The sequence below is a fragment of the Coregonus clupeaformis genome, chromosome 20, assembly GCF_020615455.1.
Source record: "Coregonus clupeaformis isolate EN_2021a chromosome 20, ASM2061545v1, whole genome shotgun sequence".
NCBI classification, from domain to species: domain Eukaryota; kingdom Metazoa; phylum Chordata; class Actinopteri; order Salmoniformes; family Salmonidae; genus Coregonus; species Coregonus clupeaformis.
The window spans coordinates 44,311,015-44,334,983 of record NC_059211.1 but is presented as its reverse complement, the minus strand read 5'-3'; the positions used below and the strand labels follow the sequence as shown (position 1 = coordinate 44,334,983).

Here is a 23,969-nt window from a genome sequence, read left to right as displayed (position 1 = left end):
TGATTGTATGACATCAAAGCAGTATTTATTATAATCCTTAACGTCAAGTTTTTTCAAATACATCAAGTCCTCTTAATTTACAGCATTTCCCTCACTCAGACAACAAAACATTTGCAAAAGTTGCCCAATTAGCGGTAGGGATGGGGGGCAACTTCTTGTCACATGGGGTGATCAAGTTCAGAACTGCCGTCAGTCAAAACCCATACAGAGCTGTGAAGCGCAGAGCCTGAGCTCTGACGTAATTTATAGCATTTTACTGTACAGCTTCTCTGTGACCAAATCTGCCATTTTCAACCCGTATACGAGTATGAGTGTAAAGGGTTAACAATCCAGGCTTTGGGGGTTTGGACTGGACACTGGTCCCCCCTTCCTCCCTCCTTCTTTTCACTCATCCCTCACTTTATTCATCCACTCTGCCCTCTTGGAAGTTTCCAGTAACTCTCCGGCTCATTATCTTCAGGCCTGGAGCGCTGCGTCTCTACTTTCTTTCTTTATGATCTGCATCTGGACAACACATGCTCCTAGGTTCACCTACACATCCTTCCCCTCTCTCTCTCTCTCTCCATCCCTCTCTCCTTTATCTATGGGTCCCACCTGGACTGGCTATGCCATCATCAGTGAGGAGGGTGTGATTAGCTGACAGTGAGAGTGATCAATGGGAGGGGTCAGGGGACAGAAGGGTCACACCTGGTCCAAAAACACTCAACAAACACTTCAGTGAAAGTTACGATGCCTAAAATCCTTCTACTGTATCTGGATTGGATATGCCCTCTTACCGTAGCTAGTGTTAACAGATATACATCACTCTATCTAAATTGTGTGTGTGTCTATTAAGTCTGCAGTAGCCCCCCTCCCCTCCCCAGGCTGACGTGGCTGCAGCAATGCATGCTGGCCTGGCAGGGAAGGGGAGGGGATGAATGAGATGGCAGGGAAGGGGAGGGGTTGAGTGAGACCTTCTAGCCGAATTCCTCAGAACATTCACAGTCAACACAGGACAGAATGGCTCATGCTCCTCCCCCTTAGAGCCTATAAAACACCCCATCTTACCACATCCTCACACAACCTGACCTATCATGACTTATCCATACACACTCTCAGTCAGGCCAAACAAGGTAACTTGCAAATCTGTCAGAAGAATCTCTGTGTTGTTGACCTCTGGGCTACCACACATACCTTCTACACACATAAATCCCTTTCATCCATAAATTCACACTGTCAATTTCGACACACATTGAATGCCTTGATACCTAACATGTCATTTCCCACACTTAGTCACTCACATGAAATACACAGACAGCTTTGAAACATACACTGAGTGTACAAAACATTAAGAACACCTTCCTAATATTGAGTTGCACCCCCCCTTTTGCCCTCAGAACAGCCTCAATTCGTCGGGCCATGGACTCTACAATGTGTCGAAAGCGTTCCACAGGGATGCTGGCCCATGTTGACTCCAATGCTTCCCACAGTTGTGTGAAGTTGGCTGGATGTTCTTTGGGTGGTGGACCATTCTTGATACACAATGGGAAACTGTTGAGTGTGAAAAACCCAGCAGCGTTGCAGTTCTTGACACAAACCGGTGCGCCTGGCACCTACTACCATACCCCATTCACCCTCTGAATGGCACACATACACAATCCATGTCTCATTTGTCTCAATGCTTAAAAATCCTTCTTTAACCTTTCTCCTTCCCTTCATATCACTGATTGAAGTGGATTTAACAAGTGATATCAATAAGGGATCATAGCTTTCACCTGGATTCACCTGGTCAGTCTATGTCATGGAAAAAGCAATCACTTTGTTTATAAAGGAAAATGAGAAAGACAGATAGAGAGAGAGAGAGGAGAAAGACAGAGAGAGAGAGAGAGAGAGAGAGAGAGAGAGAGAGAGAGAGAGAGAGAGAGAGAGAGAGAGAGAGAGAGAGAGAGAGAGAGAGAGAGAGAGAGAGAGAGAGAGAGAGAGAGAGAGAGAGAGAGAGAGAGACAGGAAGGAAGGATAGAAGAGGGATAGGTAGAGAGTGAGAGAGAGAGAGACAGGAAGGATAGAAGAGGGATGGGTAGAGAGTGAGAGAGACAGGAAGGATAGAAGAGGGATGGGTAGAGAGTGAGAGAGCGAGAGAGACAGGAAGGATAGAAGAGGGATGGGTAGAGAGTGAGAGAGAGACAGGAAGGATAGAAGAGGGATGGGTAGAGAGTGAGAGAGCATGAACGGCAGTAGTAAAGTGTGTCTCAGGATGATGACACACAGTCAGGCAGACTGGACTAAAATTATATTTCCTCTGTGACAACATGAGCTCCTCCGCCACTGTTGAATAAATAGCTGTCCTGTCATCATAACATCCCTCAAAACACTTCACGATCCCCACCTCCATCTCTCTCACTCTCTCTCTCTCTCTCTCACTCTTTCTTTATCTGTTACAAAACATCCCTCAAAACCCTTTACCTGACACAACATACCTCCCCACCTTCCTTCCTTCTTTCCTTCCTTCCTTCCTTCCTTCCTTCCTTCTTCCTTCCTTCCTTCCTTCCTTCCTTCCTTCCTTCCTTCCTTCCTTCCTTCCTTTCTTTCTTTCTTTCTTTTTTCTTTCTTTCTTTTTCTTTCTTTCTTTCTCTCTCTCTCTCTCTCTCTCTCTCCTCTTTCTCTCTCTTTCTCTCTTTCTCTCTTTCTCTCCTGCTAAGGTATTTTCCTGTCTTTCTGAAAAGAAATGAAATACTTTGTCTGGATGGCAGTCTATTTCAGCATTGGCCAGATCCATTGTTGCTGGGCTGCCTCTGGAACTATTAGGCAAGAGACAATCACTTCCATGCTACGTAACAGGCCCTTCTAACTGAGCACTCTGCTCTGTTTCAGCTCTCCTTTGGGGATTCACTGACACTAACATATGGCCCGGGATGTTCTGAGTACAGCCACAACTCCTGGCAGGGGACATGGAGCTGTTTTCTCTGATGTCAGACACAGGTCTGGGAACAGTCCCATCTCCTTTCAGGTTTTATGATGGAACCACTGGCTGAGTATTAACACTCCTAAGGTAAGAATGGTGTGTGTAAATCATATCAGGAGTGTGTGTTCGTGTTCTGTTGAGTGAGTTAGAAGGTGGTATGGATTATGTTGTGTGAATCAAGGAGTTCCTGTGTCACTGTGCTACTGCCTAAGCACAAGTCTGGCCCAAGGCGATGGGAAAATTGGTATGGGATTGGGAATGGGAACCAGAAGGAGAGGCAGGGTACTGGCCAGCTGAGTAGAAACAGACACACACACCACCACCACATGCAGACCCCAACGGACTGACCCTGGGCCAGAGCACTGGGGATAATCAAACACACACTCACATACCAGCCATGTGCCAGTGATATGATCTAATGCACATGAAAGAGAGGGAGAGAGAGAGAGAGAGAGAGAGAGAGAGAGAGAGAGAGAGAGAGAGAGAGAGAGAGAGAGAGAGAGAGAGAGAGAGAGAGAGAGAGAGAGAGAGAGAGAGAGAGAGAGAGAGAGAGAGAGAGAGAGAGAGAGTACTCACTACTCTGTGGAGTCCAGCAGCTGATACTCGCTGCGGCGGCTGTAGCAGACACGGAGGCCTGGGTCGGAAGATGAGATAGACAGAGAAACCAAGAGAGAACAAATCTGATATAATCATTTACATTCAAAAAAGCCAGAATTGCCTGCTTCAATTCCAACAAAATCTTTTCCTGTCTTCAAAAATATCAAAGGATCTCCTGACATGATCCAAAATACATCAACCAGGGCCCTCCTCCCCAGACCTGACAGAAGAATTAGAACCATTAGATACACCTCCAGATCCCACACTGCTATCAGGCCTAAGGTGACACACTTGCACTCAGAGGTGGATCAAGTTTCTACACTCCCAGCAAGATTCTACACAGCACAACAGAATTCTGGGAGTTGGAATATAGTGTAGATCAGAGGAAATAGTTGGTTATTGAACTGCTACTTAGCTTTCAATGTTGTAATCCGGTAGAAAGGGAGCTATTTGGAAGCAAGGGTCGTGTTGGCATTGGCAACAATTTCTGGTTTATCCTTTACTATAATGGCATTAGACTCATTATACTTCTGAAGAAGATCCGCCTGGTTAAAGGTGCATCTGCTATCTCCCCACTGAAGGATGGGACTCTGAGATATGGAATAGAGATAATCCCATCCTTGTAAAGAACAAATCGGAACCAGAGTCTGAATCACAGCACACCATCATCCTGTAAAAGCTGACAGTGAGTGATATACAATGCATTCGGAAAATATTCAGACCCCTTGACCTTTTCCACATTTTGTTACGTTACAGTCTTATTCTAAAAGGAATTAAATCAATTTTTTCCCTCATCAATCTACACACAATACCCCATAATGACAAAGCAAAAACAGGTTTTTAGAAATGTAAGCACATTTATAAAGAACAAAAACCTGAAATACCACATTTACATAAGTATTCAGACCCTTTACTCAGTACTTTGTTGAAGCACCTTTGGCAGCGATTACAGCCTCGAGTCTTCTTGGGTATGACGCTACAAGCTTGGCACACCTGTATTTGGGGAGTTTCTCCCATTCTTCTCTGCAGATTCTCTCAAGCTCTGTCATGTTGGATTGGGAGTGTCACTGCACAGCTATTTTCGGTCCCTCCAGAGATGTTAGATCGGGTTCAATGTAAAAGTTCAAGTCCGGGCTTTGGCTGGGCCATTCAAGGACATTCAGAGACTTGTCCCAAAGCCACTCCTATGTTTTCTTGGCTGTGTGCTTAGGGTCGTTGTCCTGTTGGAAGGTGAACCTTCGCCCCAGTCTGAGGTCCTGAGCAGGTTTTCATCAAGGATCTCACTGTACTTTGGTCCATTCTTCTTTCCCTCGATCCTGACTAGTCTCCCAGTCCCTGCTGCTAAAAACATCCCCACAGCATGTTGCTGCCACCACCATGCTTCACCGGAGGGATGGTGCCAGGTTTCCTCCAGACGTGACGCTTGGCATTCAGGCCAAAGAGTTCAATCTTGGTTTCATCAGACAAGAGAATCTTGTTTCTCATGGTTGGAGAGTCTTTAGTTGCCTTTTGGCAAACTCCAAGCGGGCTGTCATGTGCTTTTACTGAGGAGTGGCTTCCGTCTGGCCACTCTTCCATAAAGGCCTGATTGGTGGAGTGCGGCAGAGATGGTTGTCCTTCTGGAAGGTTCTCCCATCTCCACAGAGGAACTCTGGAGCTCTGTCAGAGTGACCATCGGGTTCTTGGTCACCTCCCTGACCAAGGCCCTTCTCCCCCGATTGCTCAGTTTGGCCGGGCGGCCAGCTCTAGGAATAGTCTAGGTGGTTCCAAACTTCTTCCATTTCAGAATGATGGAGGACACTGTGTTCTTGGGGACCTTCAATGCTGCAGACATTTTTTTGTAGCCTTCCCCAGATCTGTGCCTCGAAACAATCCTGTTTCGGAGCTCTACGGACAGTTCCTTCGACCTCATGGCTTTGTTTTTGCTCTGACATGCACTGTCAACTGTGGGACCTTATATAGACAGGTGTGTGCCTTGACTCGAGGCATACCCAAGAAGACTCGATGCTGTAATCGCTGCCAAAGGTGCTTCAGCAAAGTACTGAGTAAAGGGTCTGAATACCTATGTAAATGTGATATTTCAGTTGTTGTGTTTTTATACATTTGCACAAATTTCTAAAAAACCGTTTTTGCTTTGTCATTATGGAGTATTGTGTGTATATTTATGAGGGGGAAAAAAATATATATATAAAAATATTGATTTAATTCATTTTAGAATAAGACTGTAACATAACAAAATGTGGAAAAAGTAAAGGGGTCTGAATACTTTCCGAATGCACTGTATATCTCACATCATGTCCTTTAGGATGTTGTTGGTAACTACTGGAATTTGTCTGTGCTAACAACACTAGTATACATAAGGTCTAAGGCCACATATGGTTTAGATGGTACTCTCTATCATTAAACAATTCTATGTGGTTCAGAATTTTTCTTTGTGGTTCAGACTTCTTGGTGTGTGCATTGTGCAGTATGCTATGTTATATGATACTCTAATATGGGGAGTATAGAAACAACAAGGAATTCTTTGTTATTATGTCACATCAATACAGTTCATTCCGGGAACAGCTTCTGTTGTCTTGTCACAGTCCTGACATGCTCTATGTCGAAACACATCGACAAATCATCTCTCCCTCCAGTTCACCACCTGGTAAAGCACTTCCAATAAACAGCCCACAGACCTAGCTCCAGGCTACTGAGTTACTCCTGAACGCTGCCCCAAAGATGAGTTCAGCCTTTCCCTCCAGTCACAACACATAGTCATGACCTGGGGACCAATCACATGGCTGAGTTACATTCCATCAACCAATCACTGGCCTGGGTCCAGGCCCCGTGTCCAGTCGTTGGCCTGCAGCCAGCTCAATGTTGTCCTGGGGGCAGAGGAGGGAGGGGAGGGGGGAGGGTACACTGTTTGAGCATGGATGGAATGTGGGTTCACTTACTAACCTGCTCAGTGCCCCTGGGTAATTCTCAACACAAGCCTGCCAACCACCCTGCCTCCGCCCCCTGTCTACCTCTTTTGCCTAATAACCATTCCCTGCATTCTTTCACAGCACAGTGTGAGTCTTTCTCACCTCTCTCTCAGTCCTCTCTGTCAGACTCAGACACGTCCATTTGCTTTTCAGACTACGAAAGATTTCTGTGTAGAGGGTGTGTTATCCCATCTGTTCTCTGTCTTTATCATACACACAGACTGCCCTTCCTCCAGCCATGACCCAGTTGAAACACTCATGTGCCCCTACGTACACACATGCACGCACACACACAAACACACACATTAACAGCGACAGTCTCCGTGTCGCAGAGGAAGGACAGGGAGAACTGAAAGGTGAGCAGTGTACAAGCTCTACCCGTCAGCCCCAATACAAACACACTCACACAGCCTTGGGCCCTGCCGCCCAGTAATCAGCCACTGGCACTGGGTCTATGGCCAGCATACATTTAATAACAAATCGTAATTCTACCATTCTGTGGCTTTTCACTGCCTCTCTCTTTATATAGGTTGTATAATATAATAATATGCCATTTAGCAGACATTTTATCCAAAGCGACGTACAGTCATGTGCATGGCGTTATAAGCGCCATGCTCTACCAATTGAGCTACAGAGGACCACATTGAGCTACAGAGGACCACATTGAGCTACAGAGGACCATATTGAGCTACAGAGGACCACATTGAGCTACAGAGGACCACATTGAGCTACAGAGGACCACGTTGAGCTACAGAGGACCACGTTGAGCTACAGAGGACCACATTGAGCTACAGAGGACCACATTGAGCTACAGAGGACCACATTGAGCTACAGAGGACCACATTGAGCTACAGAGGACCACATTGAGCTACAGAGGACCACGTTGAGCTACAGAGGACCACATTGAGCTACAGAGGACCACATTGAGCTACAGAGGACCACATTGAGCTACAGAGGACCACATTGAGCTACAGAGGACCACATTGAGCTACAGAGGACCACATTGAGCTACAGAGGACCACATTGAGCTACAGAGGACCAGTATAACCACTGTTGTTTATGTTTATACAATACATATACTGTAGATTTCTACATTTGAAAACCAATTCCCATGGGACCTTGTTACACTTCAGATCCAATAAGGATACCAACATTTTGACATTTGTTGTGTTTTATATGACTTTTACAAAACGGTTGTACAAGTATCGGAGGAGGCTATTGGCTCATGCATCCCAATTAAATGCACAGCAACAGTGAGAATGGATTTTCCTCTCTCTTGTATAAGTACAGACACACCACCTATCAACACTGAGATTTGAGGCAACTTGGGAGAAACACTGATGTCTAGTTTTCTACTCAGTTTGACTCTGGCAGATTCACATACTACAAAAACTCGTCTTTATGGTACAGTCATTATCAACACTGAACATCTAGGCTGCTCAACCACCCAATAAATGTATCTTTGCCAAACACTTCTCATTGGCAATCAGTATTGAGAGCATGCAGAGATATACTGAGACCTTTATAGTCTCCTGTAGCTCAGTTGGTAGAGCATGGCGATTGCAACACCAGGGTTGTGGGTTCGTTTTGTATGCACTCACTAACGTCTGCTAAATGACTAAAATGTAAAATTGGTTCAGACTCAGAGGAAGTTTACAGACAGACATTTGACTGCAGCAGGCAGATCCTATAGGGCAGGGGTGGGCAACAAACGGCCCTCGCGCCAAAAATGGAATTCAGCTAAAAATTAGTTTAATTTAGGAAATATGTTACCAGATATTCCCACAAATTAAAAAAATAGATACGGCTGAATGTAGTTGCCTACCCCTGCTTTAGGGTCTGCAGCTTCTATAGATCTGACTGTGCTGTGTGGACACAATGCTCCACAGCTGGTTCCACCCCCAAACTACGCTGGGACATTTCTTCTCTCCCTCAATTACTTTGCTCACTCAAACTCAAACTGTATGGCTGTCAGAAAGTTATGGAGGGAAGAGTAGCGCTGAAGAGAGGGGCAGAAAGGAGGTTATATCATGTAGTGGTAGATATGACAGAATCTGTGACAGATAATGTTTCAATGTGCTTTATGCTGTCATGGAAGATGTAAAGTCAGGTGAACTTCACTGTGTACTGTACTGTGCCTGTTTAAGTCAGGTACAGTACACTATCAGTACACTGTACACTGTACACTGTACTGAATCAGAACATTCCTGTGGAAAATCGAAATGGCTCTACATGATAAAGTCTGGGGAAGATTCATAAGACAAAGTTTCAGGCTCAACTGAGCAGAGGCCTGCTTCAAACGGAACCATAGATGCTTTTCCACTGAGACTTACCCCCACATGAGTGGGTCTGCAATGTTTTATGTTAATGTAAGCTCTAGTGTAATTGTGTTTCCATCAGGAGTGTGGCACTAAAGACTTATGGCGAGCAGAATCAACAACCTCTGCATCTTTCAAGACAGTTGCCTTGTGAGAAGGTGTTAAGGTTCACAGTTAGCCATTGTTATGTAAATGCAAGCTGAAAAGGGCTGGACTTGGCCCCAAGTCAGGGCAAGTCCACCGGAGCTATGGTCCATCGAGACACGGGTGCCAGTCTGCATAGATGGAAACAGAAAGGTCTAAGTCTTTTGGTTAAAACACCAGGGTAGATCATTATGTGTGTGTGTGTGTGTTGGAAAGTGGTCTCAATGAGAAACAGACATACATAAAGCTGCAAACAAAAGCAAGCTGTGAAAGGATGAGTGGAAAACAAAAGACAAAAGCATCCCACGGGCCTTGACTCCAATTCTGGTAGAAACAGAGAAAACGCATTAAACTATAAAGTCCTTCTTAAAAATTTCCATTTGCAACAAAATAGGGCATTCTCCACATGTGATGGGCATTCTCCACATGCTTGTGCACTGACTTTCTCTGTCCCTGTAGACTAGTCATCCAGACCCTCCGTCTCTCCCGTGATTCTCTCCACAGCACTTTACGCATGACTTCCTCAGTGCGCTGAGCACCCACCTTTTGTGCCGCTGTCAGAGCCGATCTGTGTCTACTCTCTCCCCATCTCCAGGCAGGCTGCCTGCTTGCCATGCCTTATTACTGCAATCATGATCCTCAAACTGTAACTGCAGGGGCGGATTGGCCATATAGCAATTCTGCCCCCGTGCCCTCGCTGAGGCCTGCTGCTGTGATGAGCAAGCCACTCTCCTCTCCCCCATGTGCCTGAGAGAGATCGTATAACATTTTAAAAAGCAATTGCGGGAAAAAGACAGCTTTGGAAGCATCGTCCCCTCGGGCCTCCTGTAGCTCAATTGGTAGAGCATGGCGCTTGCAACACCAGGGTTATGGGTTCGATTCCCACGGGGGGCCAGTATGAAAAATGTATGCACTCACTATCTGTAAGTCGCTCTGGATAAGAGCGTCTGCTAAATCACTAAAATGTAAAATGTCCCCGTCAAAGAGAGGAGGCTCTCAGCTTTCTGTAGGTATGATTTGTATTTCTCAATATTCAGCTCAATACCAACTATTTTACAACAAAGATATTTGATATGGCTTTCAGATATGGAGCAGCGCGCGTGCGAAATGTGCACCTGCCATTGCGAGGGCATAGACCTATAGGTCTCATGGGTAGTAGCCTACAACTGCAACGTTTTTTTAGGACATAAGATTTACTGTTGGATGAATACATGGCAACTAGCAGTGGGTATTATATTTAGAGTTAGTCATGTGTTAGTTTCCACTTCCTCAGGTGTTGAACCCCAAATTAATTAGCCTTATGATATTAGTTAGTGCACATAAAGATGTATGTAATTCATCTCTATAATTATTTCTTATTTTGACAGCAAAATACAGCAACTACTGTGTAGTCTAATTGTCAAACAAAAATTCATGACAATCACTGGATTAGGTTGCACATCAAAGTATCTTGAATCTTGCATTCCTGCTTGGACATAAAACTACTTATTTATTGAATACCTCAGTAGTGTATTTATTATACTTCTTAATAAAGTACTATGAATTACTTTATAAGATGATAACTCATGGGCTGGTGCCACCAACTGTAAAAGTTAGTGGCACCAGAGACACTAGGGGAAAATGTTAGTCTGGAGCCCTGTAACAGTAATGAATACTTAAGGGGTCCACATGCTTCCTGTGACGTGGTGAGGTTGGACCCAGGAGCAGAGAAGAGACCAGACGAGGAATCAGTGATTAAGGATAAACATAATACTTTACTGAGAAACGGTAACCGAAGGATCACAGTAACATGGGAAAAACAACAAACACTAAGGGGACTGGTCCTTACCAGCTTGAGACGGGAGACATGGAAGGATGGACAGACCCTCATAGACCTGGGAAGCTGGAGACAATAGGTGACCGGGTTGATGCGACTCAGGATCTTGAATGGTCCTATGTAGCGTGGAGCGAGCTTCCGCAAGTCCACCTTTAAGGGAAGACCACAGTTGGACAGCCACACCCGTTTACCCGGTCGGGGGCGGCAGTGTGTTATTAGCATATTCCTCCCAGATGAGGAACTTGCTCCAGTTGATGGCCTGAGTGGAGACGAAACAGCGGAGGAACTTCTCCAGCTCCTGGTTGGCCTGCTCAGTTTGCCCATTTGACTGTGGGTGGAATCCCGAGGAGAGACTCACCGACGCCCCCAACAGGGAGCAGAAGGCTTTCCAATACCATGCGACGAACTGGGGCCCATGATCTGAGACAATGTCCTGGGGAAGTCTGTGTAGTCGTTGGAGCAACCCAGCCGGTCGATGTCGTGAGGACTTGCTTTGGGCACAGGTGTAACAAGCCGCAACAAAGGATCTCACATCCTCAATCATGTTGGGCAACCAGAATTTCCAACTCAGGAACTCCAGTGTCCAATTAACCCCAGGATGCCCAGTTAATTTAGAGGAGTGTCCCCATTGTAGTACTTGAGAACAGGCTGATTGCAGAACATAAAGTCTGTTAGTGGGACCCCCCTCTCCCCCCCAAGTATCAGGTTCTCGGGTCTGGACTTGTGGTACCGGGGTCTCAATACTCCCTACCACGGGAGTCACAATGCGGGAGCTGGGGATGATGGGCTCAGAGTCCCTATCCACGTTAGAGACATCGTGTTGACGGGACAGGGCGTCTGCTTTCTGATTCTTGGATCCCGGGCGATAGGCTAGAGTGAAGTTGAACCTGTTAAAAAACAGCGCCCACCTAGCCTGGTGAGCGTTCAACCTCTTGGCTTCTTGAATGGAGACCAAGTTCTTATGGTCCGTCCAGATCACGAAAGGATGAGGTGCCCCCTCCAATCAGTGTCTCCACCCCTCAAGGGCCCACTTGACTGCCAAGAGCTCCTGGTTGCCTACATCTTAGTTGCGTTCCGCTGGCGAGAACCCCTTGGAAAGAAAAGCACATGGGTGCAGTTTCTTGTCCCCCTCGTTCCGCTGTGAAAGGACCACCCCTGCTCCGGTGTCCGAGGCGTCCACCTCTACCACGAAGGGACGAGTAGGATCAGGATGAACAAGGATTGTTCCGGAGGTGAAACGTCCCTTGAGCTCCACGAATGCCCTGTCTGCCTCGGGGGTCCAGCCAAAACGGATCTGAGACTTGCGGGTTAAGGCCGTGAAAGGCGCTGCCACTGCACCAAAGTTACGTATAAAACGCCTGTAAAAATTGGCAAACCCGAGGAACCGCTGGACTTGTTTGAGTGAGGCGGGATGGGGCCAGTCGGTGAACACCTTAACCTTTTATTTATTTATTTTATTTCACCTTTATTTAACCAGGTAAGCCATTTGAGAACAAGTTCTCATTTACAACTGCGACCTGGCCAAGATAAAGCAAAGCAGTGCGATAAAAACAACATCACAGAGTTACATATGGGGTAAAAAAAACATAAAGTCAAAAAATATATATACTACAGAAAATATATATACAGTGTGTGCAAATGTAGCAAGTTATGGAGGTAAGGCAATAAATAGGCTATAGTGCAAAATAATTACAATTAGTATTAACACTGGAATGCTAGATGTGCAAGAGATTATGTGCAAATAGAGATACTGGGGTGCAAAAGAGCAAAATAAATAACAATATAGGGATGAGGTAGTTGGGTGGGCTAATTTCAGATAGGCTGTGTACAGGTGCAGTGATCGGTAAGGTGCTCTGACAACTGATGCTTAAAGTTAGTGAGGGAGATAAGAGTCTCCAGCTTCAGAGATTTTTGCAATTCGTTCCAGTCATTGGCAGCAGAGAACTGGAAGGAATGGCGGCCAAAGGAGGTGTTGGCTTTGGGGATGACCAGTGAGATATACCTGCTGGAGCGCAGACTACGGGTGGGTGCTGCTATGGTGACCAATGAGCTAAGATAAGGCGGGGATTTGCCTAGCAGTGATTTATAGATGGCCTGGAGCCAGTGGGTTTGACGACGAACATGTAGTGAGGACCAGCCAACAAGAGCGTACAGGTCACAGTGGTGGGTAGTGTATGGGGCTTTGGAGACAAAACGGATGGCACTGTGATAGACTACATCCAATTTGCTGAGTAGAGTGTTGGAGGCTATTTTGTAAATGACATCGCCGAAGTCAAGGATCAGTAGGATAGTCAGTTTTACGAGGGCATGTTTGGCAGCATGAGTGAAGGAGGCTTTGTTGCGAAATAGGAAGCCGATTCTAGATTTAACTTCGGATTGGAGATTCTTAATGTGAGTCTGGAAGGAGAGTTTACAGTCTAACCAGACACCTAGGTATTTGTAGTTGTCCACATACTCTAGGTCAGACCCGTCGAGAGTAGTGATTCTAGTCGGGTGGGCGGGTGCCAGCAGCATTTGATTGAAGAGCATGCATTTAGTTTTACTAGTGTTTAAGAGCAGTTGGAGGCTACTGAAGGAGTGTTGTATGGCATTGAAGCTCGTTTGGAGGTTTGTTAACACAGTGTCCAATGAAGGGCCAGATGTATACAAAATGGTGTCGTCTGCGTAGAGGTGGATCTGAGAGTCACCAGCAGCAAGAGCGACATCATTGATATACACAGAGAAAAGAGTCTGCCCAAGAATTGAACCCTGTGGCACCCCCATAGAGACTGCCATAGGTCCAGACAACAGGCCCTCCGATTTGACACATTGAACTCTATCTGAGAAGTAGTTGGTGAACCAGGCGAGGCAGTCATTTGAGAAACCAAGGCTATTTAGTCTGCCAATAAGAATGCGGTGGTTGACAGAGTCAAAAGCCTTGGCCAGGTCGATGAAGACGGCTGCACAGTACTGTCTATTATCGATCGCGGTTATAATATCGTTTAGGACCTTGAGCGTGGCTGAAGTGCACCCATGACCAGCTCGAAACCGGATTGCATAGCGGAGAAGGTACGGTGGGATTCGAAATGGTCGGTGATCTGTTTGTTAACTTGGCTTTCAAATACTTTCGAAAGGCAGGGCAGGATGGATATAGGTCTGTAACAGTTTGGATCTAGAGTGTCACCCCCTTTGAAGAGGGGGATGACCGCGGCAGCTTTCCAATCAATGGGGATCTCAGACGTTACGAAAGAGAGGTTGAACAGGCTAGTAATAGGGGTTGCGACAATTTAGGCGGCTAGTTTTAGAAAGAAAGAGTCCAGATTGTCTAGCCCAGCTGATTTGTAGGGGTCCAGATTTTGCAGCTCTTTCAGAACATAAGCTGTCTGAATTTGTGTGAAGGAGAAGCGGGGGGGGGCATGGGCAAGTTGCAGAGTTGGTGGCTGGGGTAGTGGTAGCCAGGTGGAAAGCATGGCCAGCCGTAGCAAAATGCTTGTTGAAATTCTCGATTTGTAGATTTATCGGTGGTGATAGTGTTTCCTAGCCTCAGTGCAGTGGGCAGCTGGGAGGAAGTGCTCTTATTCTCCATGGACTTTACAGTGTCCCAAAACTTTTTGGAGTTAGTGCTACAGGATGCAAATTTCTGTTTGAAAAAGTTAGCCTTTGCTTTCCTGACTGCTTGTGTATATTGGTTTCTAACTTCCCTGAAAAGTTGCATATCGCGGGGGCTATTTGATGCTAATGTAGTACGCCACAGGATGTTTTTGTGCTGGTCAAGGGCAGTCAAGTCTGAGGAGAACCAGGGGCTATATCTGTTAACCTTAACGGGGTCCATTTGGATGCCGGCGGTAGAGATAATGTGGACCAGGAAAGAGACTTGGGATACATGGAACTCACACTTCTCTATCTTGACATACAGTTGACTCTGAGGAGGCATCTCAGGACTTGGCGGACGTGCAGGATGTGTTCTGGAAGGGTCTTGGAGAAGATCAGGATGTCGTCGAGGTAAACAAAGACGAACCGATTCAACATATCCCTAAGAGTGTCATTGACCAATGCTTGAAAGCGGTGACGCTGGTAGAAAGCGGTGACCAGTGCCTCCGTATTCCACCCACTCTCGGTGGCGAGGGTGCGGAACTCAATGGCGAAGTCAGCCATTGGTCTGGCCACTTGGCGGATGTTGAACAGTCGGCTGGCCGCTTCTCGTCCACCGACTGGGTGGTCGAAGACTCATCGCAGCTCGGCAGTGAAGGCTAATATGGAGCTGCAGGATGGTGGCTTCTGTTCCCACACCGCCGTTGCCCACGCCCGGGCCTTGCCTGAGAGTGTTTAGATGGTGTAGGCGATCATGGCCCGATCGGTGTGGAACGAGGAGGACTGTAGCTCGAACACCAGAGAGGACTGAGTGAGGAACCCCTTGCATCCTCCCGAGTGGCCGTCATACCGCTTGGGGGCAGGGATCTTGGGTTCCCGGTGCAGGTTCCCTCGAGGAACTACGGCGACGCCTGTAGCACTGGGCGATGAGACTTGGGCATTGGCTCCTCCTGGATTGGACTGTGATTGGAGGAAGTCGGTAAGTGCCAGGAGGGTCTCTGATATTTGGGAGAGTTGTTCTTGCAGCCGCCCCAGCAATGCTCCTTGGTGGGTTACAACATTCTTGATCTGGGTGATCTCTACTGGGTCAATGTTGGAGGCAGAAGCTTGCTGTGACATGGTGAGGTTGGACCCAGGAGCAGAGAAGAGACCAGATGAGGAATCAGTGGTTAAGGATAAACATAATACTTTACTGAGAAACGGTAACCGAAGGATCACAGTAACATGGGAAAAACAACAAACACTAAGTCTCGAAAACTCACTCAGGAGACAAAAGCACACAGCAAACAATTCAAGCTTCTGCAAAGGACAACAAAAAACAAACCTCTTTTAACAGGGAAATCATCATGAGTAATAGGACACACCTGAGTGTCATTAATATCTCTAGGACGGTCTCTGCCGCACTCTGGTGACAGCTTCCCATCCGAAACAGTTCAGAACAGTTTGTGCATATATTATGACGTCATTGTGACGTTTTTGTTCGTTTTGGTCTTCGGCAAGGGTATTTTGGGCTGTTCGTGTACACACACAAAATTCTCGAGGCAAGCCGAAGTTCGGTAGCCGAAGTCTACACCCCTTCATCAGTGATTAGTCAACAATAGGGATTCTTCAATTAAGTGTTTGTTGTCATTCAACGAGACGACTCGTTTCCTTCCTCTCCGGAAACTGAGTTAGGATGGACGCCTGTATCTTTGTAGTGACTGGGTGTATTGATACACCATCCAAAGTGTCATTAATAGCTTCACCATGCTCAAAGGGATATTCAATGTCTGCTTTTGTATTATTTTTTTACCCATCTACTGTACCAATATGTGCCCTTCTTTGCAAGGCATTGGAAAACCTCCCTGGTCTTTGTGGTTGAATCTGTGCTTGAAATTCACTGAGGGACCTTACAGATAATTGTGTGTGTGGGGTACAGAGATGAGGTAGTCATTCAAAAATCATGTTAAACACTATTATTGCACACAGAGTGATGCAATGTATTATGTGACTTGTAAAGTAAATTTTTACTCCTGAACTTATTTAGCCTTGCCATAACAAATTGGTTGAATACTTATTCACTCAATACATTTCTGCTTTTCATTTTTAATTAGTTTACCAACATTTCAAAAAACATTATTCCACTTTGACCTTATGTGGCTCTGTGTGTAGGCCAGTGACAAAAAATCTCAATTGAAACGATTTAAAATTCAGTCTGTAGCACAACAAAATGTTGGAAAAGTTAAGGGGCGTGAATACTTTCTGAAGGCACTGTAGCCCAAAGGCGCCTGCATGCTTCCCAGCCGAAACAGTTGGGAAGAGTTTGTGCATATATTATGAAGACATTTTATGACATTTTAGTTCGTTTTGGACTTCGGTAAGGGTTTTTTCAGTTGCTCCGGCACATTAAATTTTTTCTTGAGGCAAGCCGAAGTCGGTAGCCGAAGTCTATGCCCCTTTGTTGGTGATTGGTCAACAGTAGGGATTGTTCAGTAAAGTCTTTGTTGTCCTTCAATGAGAGACAAATCGTTTTCATGCAAAAGACAATATTTAGAAATACTGCCCCAAACATCTTAGTTAGATGTAAAATAGCGCGACTAAGATCTCATTGGCAAAAACGTCTAAATTAATGACAGATTTATTGAGTTATCTTAGATTAATTCTGATTATTTAGAGGAAGTGTATACTGGCTACGGCGTCTCAAAATGGACAAACAGTACTATTGCCGCTTTTTCTCGTTTTCCAATCTAATGTCTTTTAACAGAGTATGCGAACACACTCGTTCGGTTCACCTAGCCGACTTTGGCTAGCCGCCAGCCGAACTGAAGCATGCTGACGCCTTAAAACAGCTTGGCTTTTATAATGTATAAGGCTTAAGCAGACAGGCAGACAGAGAACAAGAAGATACACAATGACAGCAGAGAAAATACTGAGACAAATAAACAGCACAACAGGTGTGGATAAAATGCCAAGGCCGAATTCTTATCCCAGTCCGCCCCTGTGTAACTGTCTGTGGAGAATTGATGATGCAGACTTTTTGGCAATAAGGGCCCCCATACCTGGCTGCTGTTTTAAGCCTCCTGATTTCTGCAGTGTGTGCATAATAAATAAATAAAAACCCGTAAACAAAATGCTCTGCCCTTTCATCTACTCCTAACATGCAATTAGGAACCCAGCAGACACACGTTGAGAGGGCGTTGTAAAACGCAGCAACAGGTCTCGTTCACGCTGACAGCAGCGTCTCTGTTCTTTACGTGCACAGGACAGGAGGTTCTCATTATAATACCGACACCATACCGACTACAATAACAGCTCTATGTTACTTATATGAGCGTACTTTTTCCCATAATAAAGTGCAAAGCAAGAATCGTTGCGGGTGTGCCCCAACCGACCGCCCTGGGCCGTGGGTGGTTTTATTTGCCTCCCCAACTTTTCAGAGCAAATCTTGTTTTAAAAGAACATACATATATATATATATATATATATATATATATATATATATATATATATATATATATATATATATATATATATATATTTGGACATTAAATACTGTAAAAACACCAGGAAATCAGCTCCAGTTGATTTTAATTTTGGAAATCTGTTCCTAGTAGGCCTATTCCCACGCATAATAGAGATACGTGATCGTATACAAATGTAAGCAGGGTTTGAAATTATTATGTTTTAGTGAAATATTATATATGTTTGGGATTCTTGCGGTCAATTTGCAGTCTAGAAACTATTTGTAATTATGTTCCGGCCCCCGACCATCCGCTCAAGAAAAAATGGTCCCGCGGCTGAATCTAGTTGATGATCCCTGCTGTAGACTATTGGAGACGATTTGACCGTTAGAAAGTTATTAGAAAGTTAGTTGCGTTTCTCACCAGATAGCTATCCGCTCCTTCGGGTAGTCTAGCCTGTCGATGCAGCCCAGGTAGTGCGGCAGGCTGTGTGCTGCGTTGCGAGCCAGAATGGCGATCATGATTTTTGGCATCAGCAGTGACGATTCAGGTCGGACCGGGTCCTGCACCAGAGTCACCAAGTCCGACATGCCACCCGGCATGAGGGCGACAAGCAGCGCGCAGAGCAGTCCGGCTCCAACCGCCGGCATCATTCCCAGATAACACCGTTATCCCAACCTGAGCTCTGCCGCGACTGAATATGAGAGTGAGGGATTGTGGGAGGGAGCGAAGAAGGTAGGAAGGGGAGGGGATGGAGTGTGTGGACGGTGGAGAGAGAGGGGTAACCTCTCTAGAGTCTACCTCCTCCCCACTGGCTGCTCCCCAAAACGTTCATATAGCTCTCCTACAGCTTTCCATCTCTCTCTTGGAGACTAGGCTACATAGGCAGAACAGGGGCTGATAAAACAGAATGGGGAATCTAACACGTGCAACAGCACGGAGAGAAGAGGAGACTCCAAACATGGGAAAAAACATTATTTCAGTAAGTAAATAATAACTTTTCTTACTCAAATCCAGCAGCTTGAAGCATCATGTGCTGTAAAACAGATAGCCTAGACACAATAGGCTATTATCGTGAAATAATGTTGGGTGAAAGAAGAATGAAAATTGTCCCTGCCAGGCATCGATAATACCTTGCATATGAAGTGCAAAAGAGGGTTGTACATTTCACAATACTGTGTTTGTCAGTTCAAGTCTATGTATGCACATTGCATAAACTGTATGCTGTTCTGAGGGAAATATGTGTATAAATGTGTAACTACTCTTATTGTGTGGTTGCAAAGTCAGATAATTGTAACAACATGTGATTTGACTGCTTGCGCATGGCTGTCACCGTGGTAAAGTTGGTTTGAGTTTCGATATTTGCCAGACATTCGGGGCTTCAAACATCAATAGCTCCCGAACGATTTTAGCTATACACTTCAGGTTAGGCTCTCTATGAAGGAAATAAAGTGTAAAACATTGCACAGGTCTTATTTTCCAGATTCCCATCCGAGTTTCATAATCACAAGGCAACGGTGTAGTAAGCCTGGCGCACCATCAATGCAACTATTTAGGGACCTTCAACAAAGTGCTTGATCACAATATTCAAACATCAATAGCTGTTCAACCATTTCAATTGTCCATTATTCCTTAAATAGAGCGGCATATTGCACACCCTTTGGTTTCCTCATAAAATTATTCCAAAGTTTAAAAAACAAAATATATATTTATAAAAAGTCACTTAAAATTCAATAGCTCCTTGACCATGTGACCTTGACACCTCAAACCAATGTTGAAATGTTCACAGGGTAGGGACATACATCGCACAGCCTTCGTAAAAAAAATAAAAAAGTTTTATTTATTTTACCTTCATTTATTAGTTCAATTTTTGACACCTCAAACCAACTTTGTATATTTCAAAGGGGAGGGACACACATTGCATAGCCTTTGGTTTTCCCAAAAAGCACTTACACACTTTTATATAAATATTTGAAAGTATATCATTTCAATAGCTCTTCAACCACATGACTTAGCAATCTCATTTCAACTTTCATTTATTCCTTATATGGATAGTTGTTTTGGTTTTTTCATAAAATGATTTCAACATTTATTTAAATATATATATTTATAAAAAGTTACTTAAAATTCAGTAGCTCCTTGACCATGTGACATAGACACCTCAAACCAATGTTGTATTGTTCAAAGGGGAGGGACACACATTGCACAGCCTTTGGTTTTCTGAAAACATTTCAAATGTATTTTAACTTAATTTATTAGTTCAATTTTTTACTTCGATTTTCAATAGCTTCTTGATCACATGACCTCCTAGGCACCTCAAAACAACGTTCGAATGTTTACATGATATGTACAAACATCACACACCCTTTGGTTTTCTAAAAAAAAATGGATGAATTTATTTTACCTTATTTTATTAGTTTGATTTTTGATCCCTGCTATTTGTGTTGCCTACTTCCTTGCCTGTGTGTCATACATACTTCTTTCTGAAGTCAGAGAGGACCTCCTTTGCTTTCTCCACACAGTGATTTGCAATGTTTCATATTTGTCTTTTTTGTGTCTTAAGTGAATGGTGTACACCTCTTTAATAGAAGCCATTGCTTATTGCATGTCTATCACACGTTTATTAACAATTTGTTATGCATCTTTATTTCTTACTTCATTCCATGTTTCCAGACACTATGCTGATGATCATCATTACCATGTCTACCTCCATGTTTCCAGACACTATGCTGATGATCATCATTACCATGTCTACCTCCATGTTTCCAGACACTATGCTGATGATCACCTATTACCATGTCTACCTCCATGTTTCCAGACACTATGCTGATGATCATCATTACCATGTCTACCTCCATGTTTCCAGACACTATGCTGATGATCAGCCATTACCATGTCTACCTCCAGTTTCTAAATATAGATTAATTCTCTAGCTATAGCTAGAGAGCTCCTGATATCTTCAGGGGTGATAAGGATCATTTTTGTCTTCATCTGTTGTTGTGTAGTACTGCCTTATTGCTCGCTAGGGCCATCTACTTAAAGTGCTGTCTGTCTTCCCAGTAGCTTACTTGGTGTGTGAACTGCTAACTGCTTATAACCTGCAGCTGATTGTTGACACATCAACATGGACTAAGGGGCAAAACTAAGACCGTCGCCCAAACAAATACAATTATGCAGAGGAAGGAAAGAGAGGAATGCTCCACACCACTCTCTCACTTGAGTATCTAACCTAGTTATTTTCTGATGATCTCATTTTGCTCTTTTGTAGCTTTGTCATCTATGTGTGTGTTTTCTATACCTGTTCGCTGCATCCCTTCTATCAGAACAGGGCCGAGGAACTACACAACAGGCAGCAGGCAGCTGAGTGAAAATGGAGGAAAACTCAACTTCCTAGGGGTACATATCCTCCTTTCACTCCCTCCTCTCTACCTTCTCTTCCTCTGTATCCGCTGCTAAAGCCACTTTCTATCACTCTAAATTTCAAGCTTATGCCTCTAACCCTAGGAAACTATTTTCCACCTTCTCCCTTCTCCACTTTCTCCTCCCTCCAGCCACTCAAGCCATAGACAGTTCTCTGCTTCCGCACAGCAAGCTGTAGTGGTGCATCAAGTCTGACACCAACAGGCTCCTGAACAACTTCTCTCCCCAAGCCATACGACTGCTAAATATCTAACAGAATGGCTACACGGACTATCTGAGTTGACCCTTGTATTTCATTTATATTTTTGCACTCTCTATGCACACTCACAGGACTCTACACACTCAAGCACACTGACACTCACATAACATGCACACACATTTATACTGACTCTACACACTCACAGACAATCATAATTTACACAGCTGCTACTCGATTAATCATATATCCTTACCCTTATACATATCTACATCTATCACTCCAGTGTCCCTGCACATTGTAAATATGGTATTAGAGCTGACTCTGTATATAGCTTCTTACTGTCTCCTGTTTTTCTTATTTTTCTTTCATTCTACCTTGTTATGTTTAGTGCTACATTGATATTGATTACTGTATTGTTGGGTTTGGAGCTTGCAAAAAAGGCATTTCACTGTACTTGTGCACGTACAACTTGAAACTTGAAACTAATCCTCCGCCCCCTCCCTCTCTGTGGACGACTATGTCAATGACTTTGAAAAGAAGGTTGACGACATCCGCTCCTCATTCACTCAGCCTATTGAGTCAACTGGTCCCACTCACACAGAACTAACCTTTGACCTCTTTCTCCCGTCTCTCTCCAGATTAAATCCTGCGACTCGTGAGGTCCAGCCGTCCAACAACCTGCCCGCTCGACCCCATCCCCTCATCCCTTTTCCAGACCATCTCTGGAGACCTTCTCCCATTCCTCACTTCCCTCATCAACCCATCCCTGACCACTGTCTGCGTCCCCTCTTACTGCAAAATGGGTCGCTCCCCTCCTCAAGAAACCAACACTCAACCCCTCTGATGTCAAAAACTACAGACCGGTATCCCTTCTTTCTTTTCTTTCCAAAACACTTGAGCGTGCTGTCTCTGACCAACTTTCTTGCTAGGGACAGGTCGATATTTAATGGGGGAGAGGGGTGGCCCAAAATAGGGGAGGGTTGTCAAACTTATTTTTTTGCTTTGGGGAGGATTGTGTGTTTTTGGGGGGGGCACAGGCGAGGGTAGTGCCTTTTTTCCCTGGTTTACATTCTCTCTTCTGCTCGTATTTTCCCTATAACAAATGGCTCGACTTACTTTTGATATTACCCTAATAAAGTTTAGAAACGCTTGTAAAGTATGATGTGGCTATCATTAAGCTTTAGGTACTGCAGGCTTATAATATGAAAGCAGTGCACCCCGGCGCTCCAACTGACTCCAACTGTTGAACTTGAGGTGAGGAAGACTGTTTTAGGCCTACCAGAGTTACTCATATAATCTAACAATATAATGCTTATCTTTATACAAAATACTCGGATAGAAAATTAACAAATGACCCTCCTTCTGTACATCTATATGTGTATAGCAGATGCAGTAGCCATCTGACATAAAGAAATGCATTACTGTGTTGTAGCATGCCACCAGCATATCTCTATCTCTCTGGGGTTAGGACTAAGCTTAGCTTCCTTTATATATATATTAAAATATGAATATCATACAGTGGACACCTTAGCCTATATGCTTTGCATGCAATGATCTGATACATTTAGTGCTCAAATCTCTGACAGCTATTGTTTTAGGAAAGTAGCCTAAAAATCCCCCCTAAAATAGGCGATAAAGTTTTGCATATGCTACACATCGAAACTCAAGGAATAGTGTTCTTGTAATTTGATATAGGACAACTAAATGTGGCTCATTTGGCCAACATCCCTTGTTTATTGATGGCGCTGGCTGTGCCAGGTTGGATCTAAATGCATTTGGATGTCCATTACATTTCTCAAATGTCCGGTAAATTTAAATCTTCCCTGTCATGTTGTCCGGCGCTAAATTCTCCTAAAGGAAACTCTGAAATGGCATATTGTTTTTATGAAGATTTTAGAATATTCACATGAAAATCTGTCGCCAATTGGATGGAAACCTAGCTATAGACACCCTAAAGACTCTGGCAAGTGCGCTAGACCAGTGTCACTTTGATTATGCCTGCACATTATGGTCCACCAGCAGCCCCAAACAGCAAAATAATAAGCTACCAGCCAAACAAGCTTGTAAGAATTGTACTTAAACTCCCCCCTCATACTCATCTGGAGATTGAGCTTTTTTTATCTCTATCTCTGTAATATGTCTGTATCTATGTAATTGTATTTATGTAAAAGAATAGGGACCACAATGGAAATAAGTCCCCAACTTTATTGTGCGTTCCCGGTCACTTTTAAAAATCTGTGTATATATGTATTTTTTTTAAACTAACAAATAAAATCAATCGCTCAATCAATTCAAACTGTTGATGAATGGAAAGAGACATCTGAGACGTCTGTTAGAAAACACCAAAAGGTTTAATGACATTCGGAGATTGCCAAGCCTTCGATACTGGGTAAGCCTACAAGGTACAGTAGGGAGGGGTGTATTTCCTGTTTGTCCAGATTGACAGTCTATTTATTGTGGTTTTGAAAACGCAAACCATGATATTGAAGTGCCCGAAGTCGGTATGCTTTGTTTATTGGTTGTGTGGTCCATTGGCACAGAAACCTGTTGGTGGA

The 23,969-nt window shown here is 44.3% G+C and overlaps 1 protein-coding gene across 1 annotated transcript in view; it reads right to left on the bottom strand.

Moving 5' to 3' along the window:
• The window catches only part of LOC121533480 (procollagen galactosyltransferase 2-like), a 37,529-nt gene extending 19,023 nt beyond the window's left edge, over positions 1-18,506 (bottom strand). The window contains exon 1 of the mRNA XM_041839451.2: positions 18,219-18,506. Coding sequence (XP_041695385.1) covers positions 18,219-18,448 — 230 coding nt within the window. The 5' untranslated portion in view covers positions 18,449-18,506. The remainder of the gene's footprint in view (positions 1-18,218) is intronic.
• Positions 18,507-23,969: the final 5,463 nt, after the last annotated feature.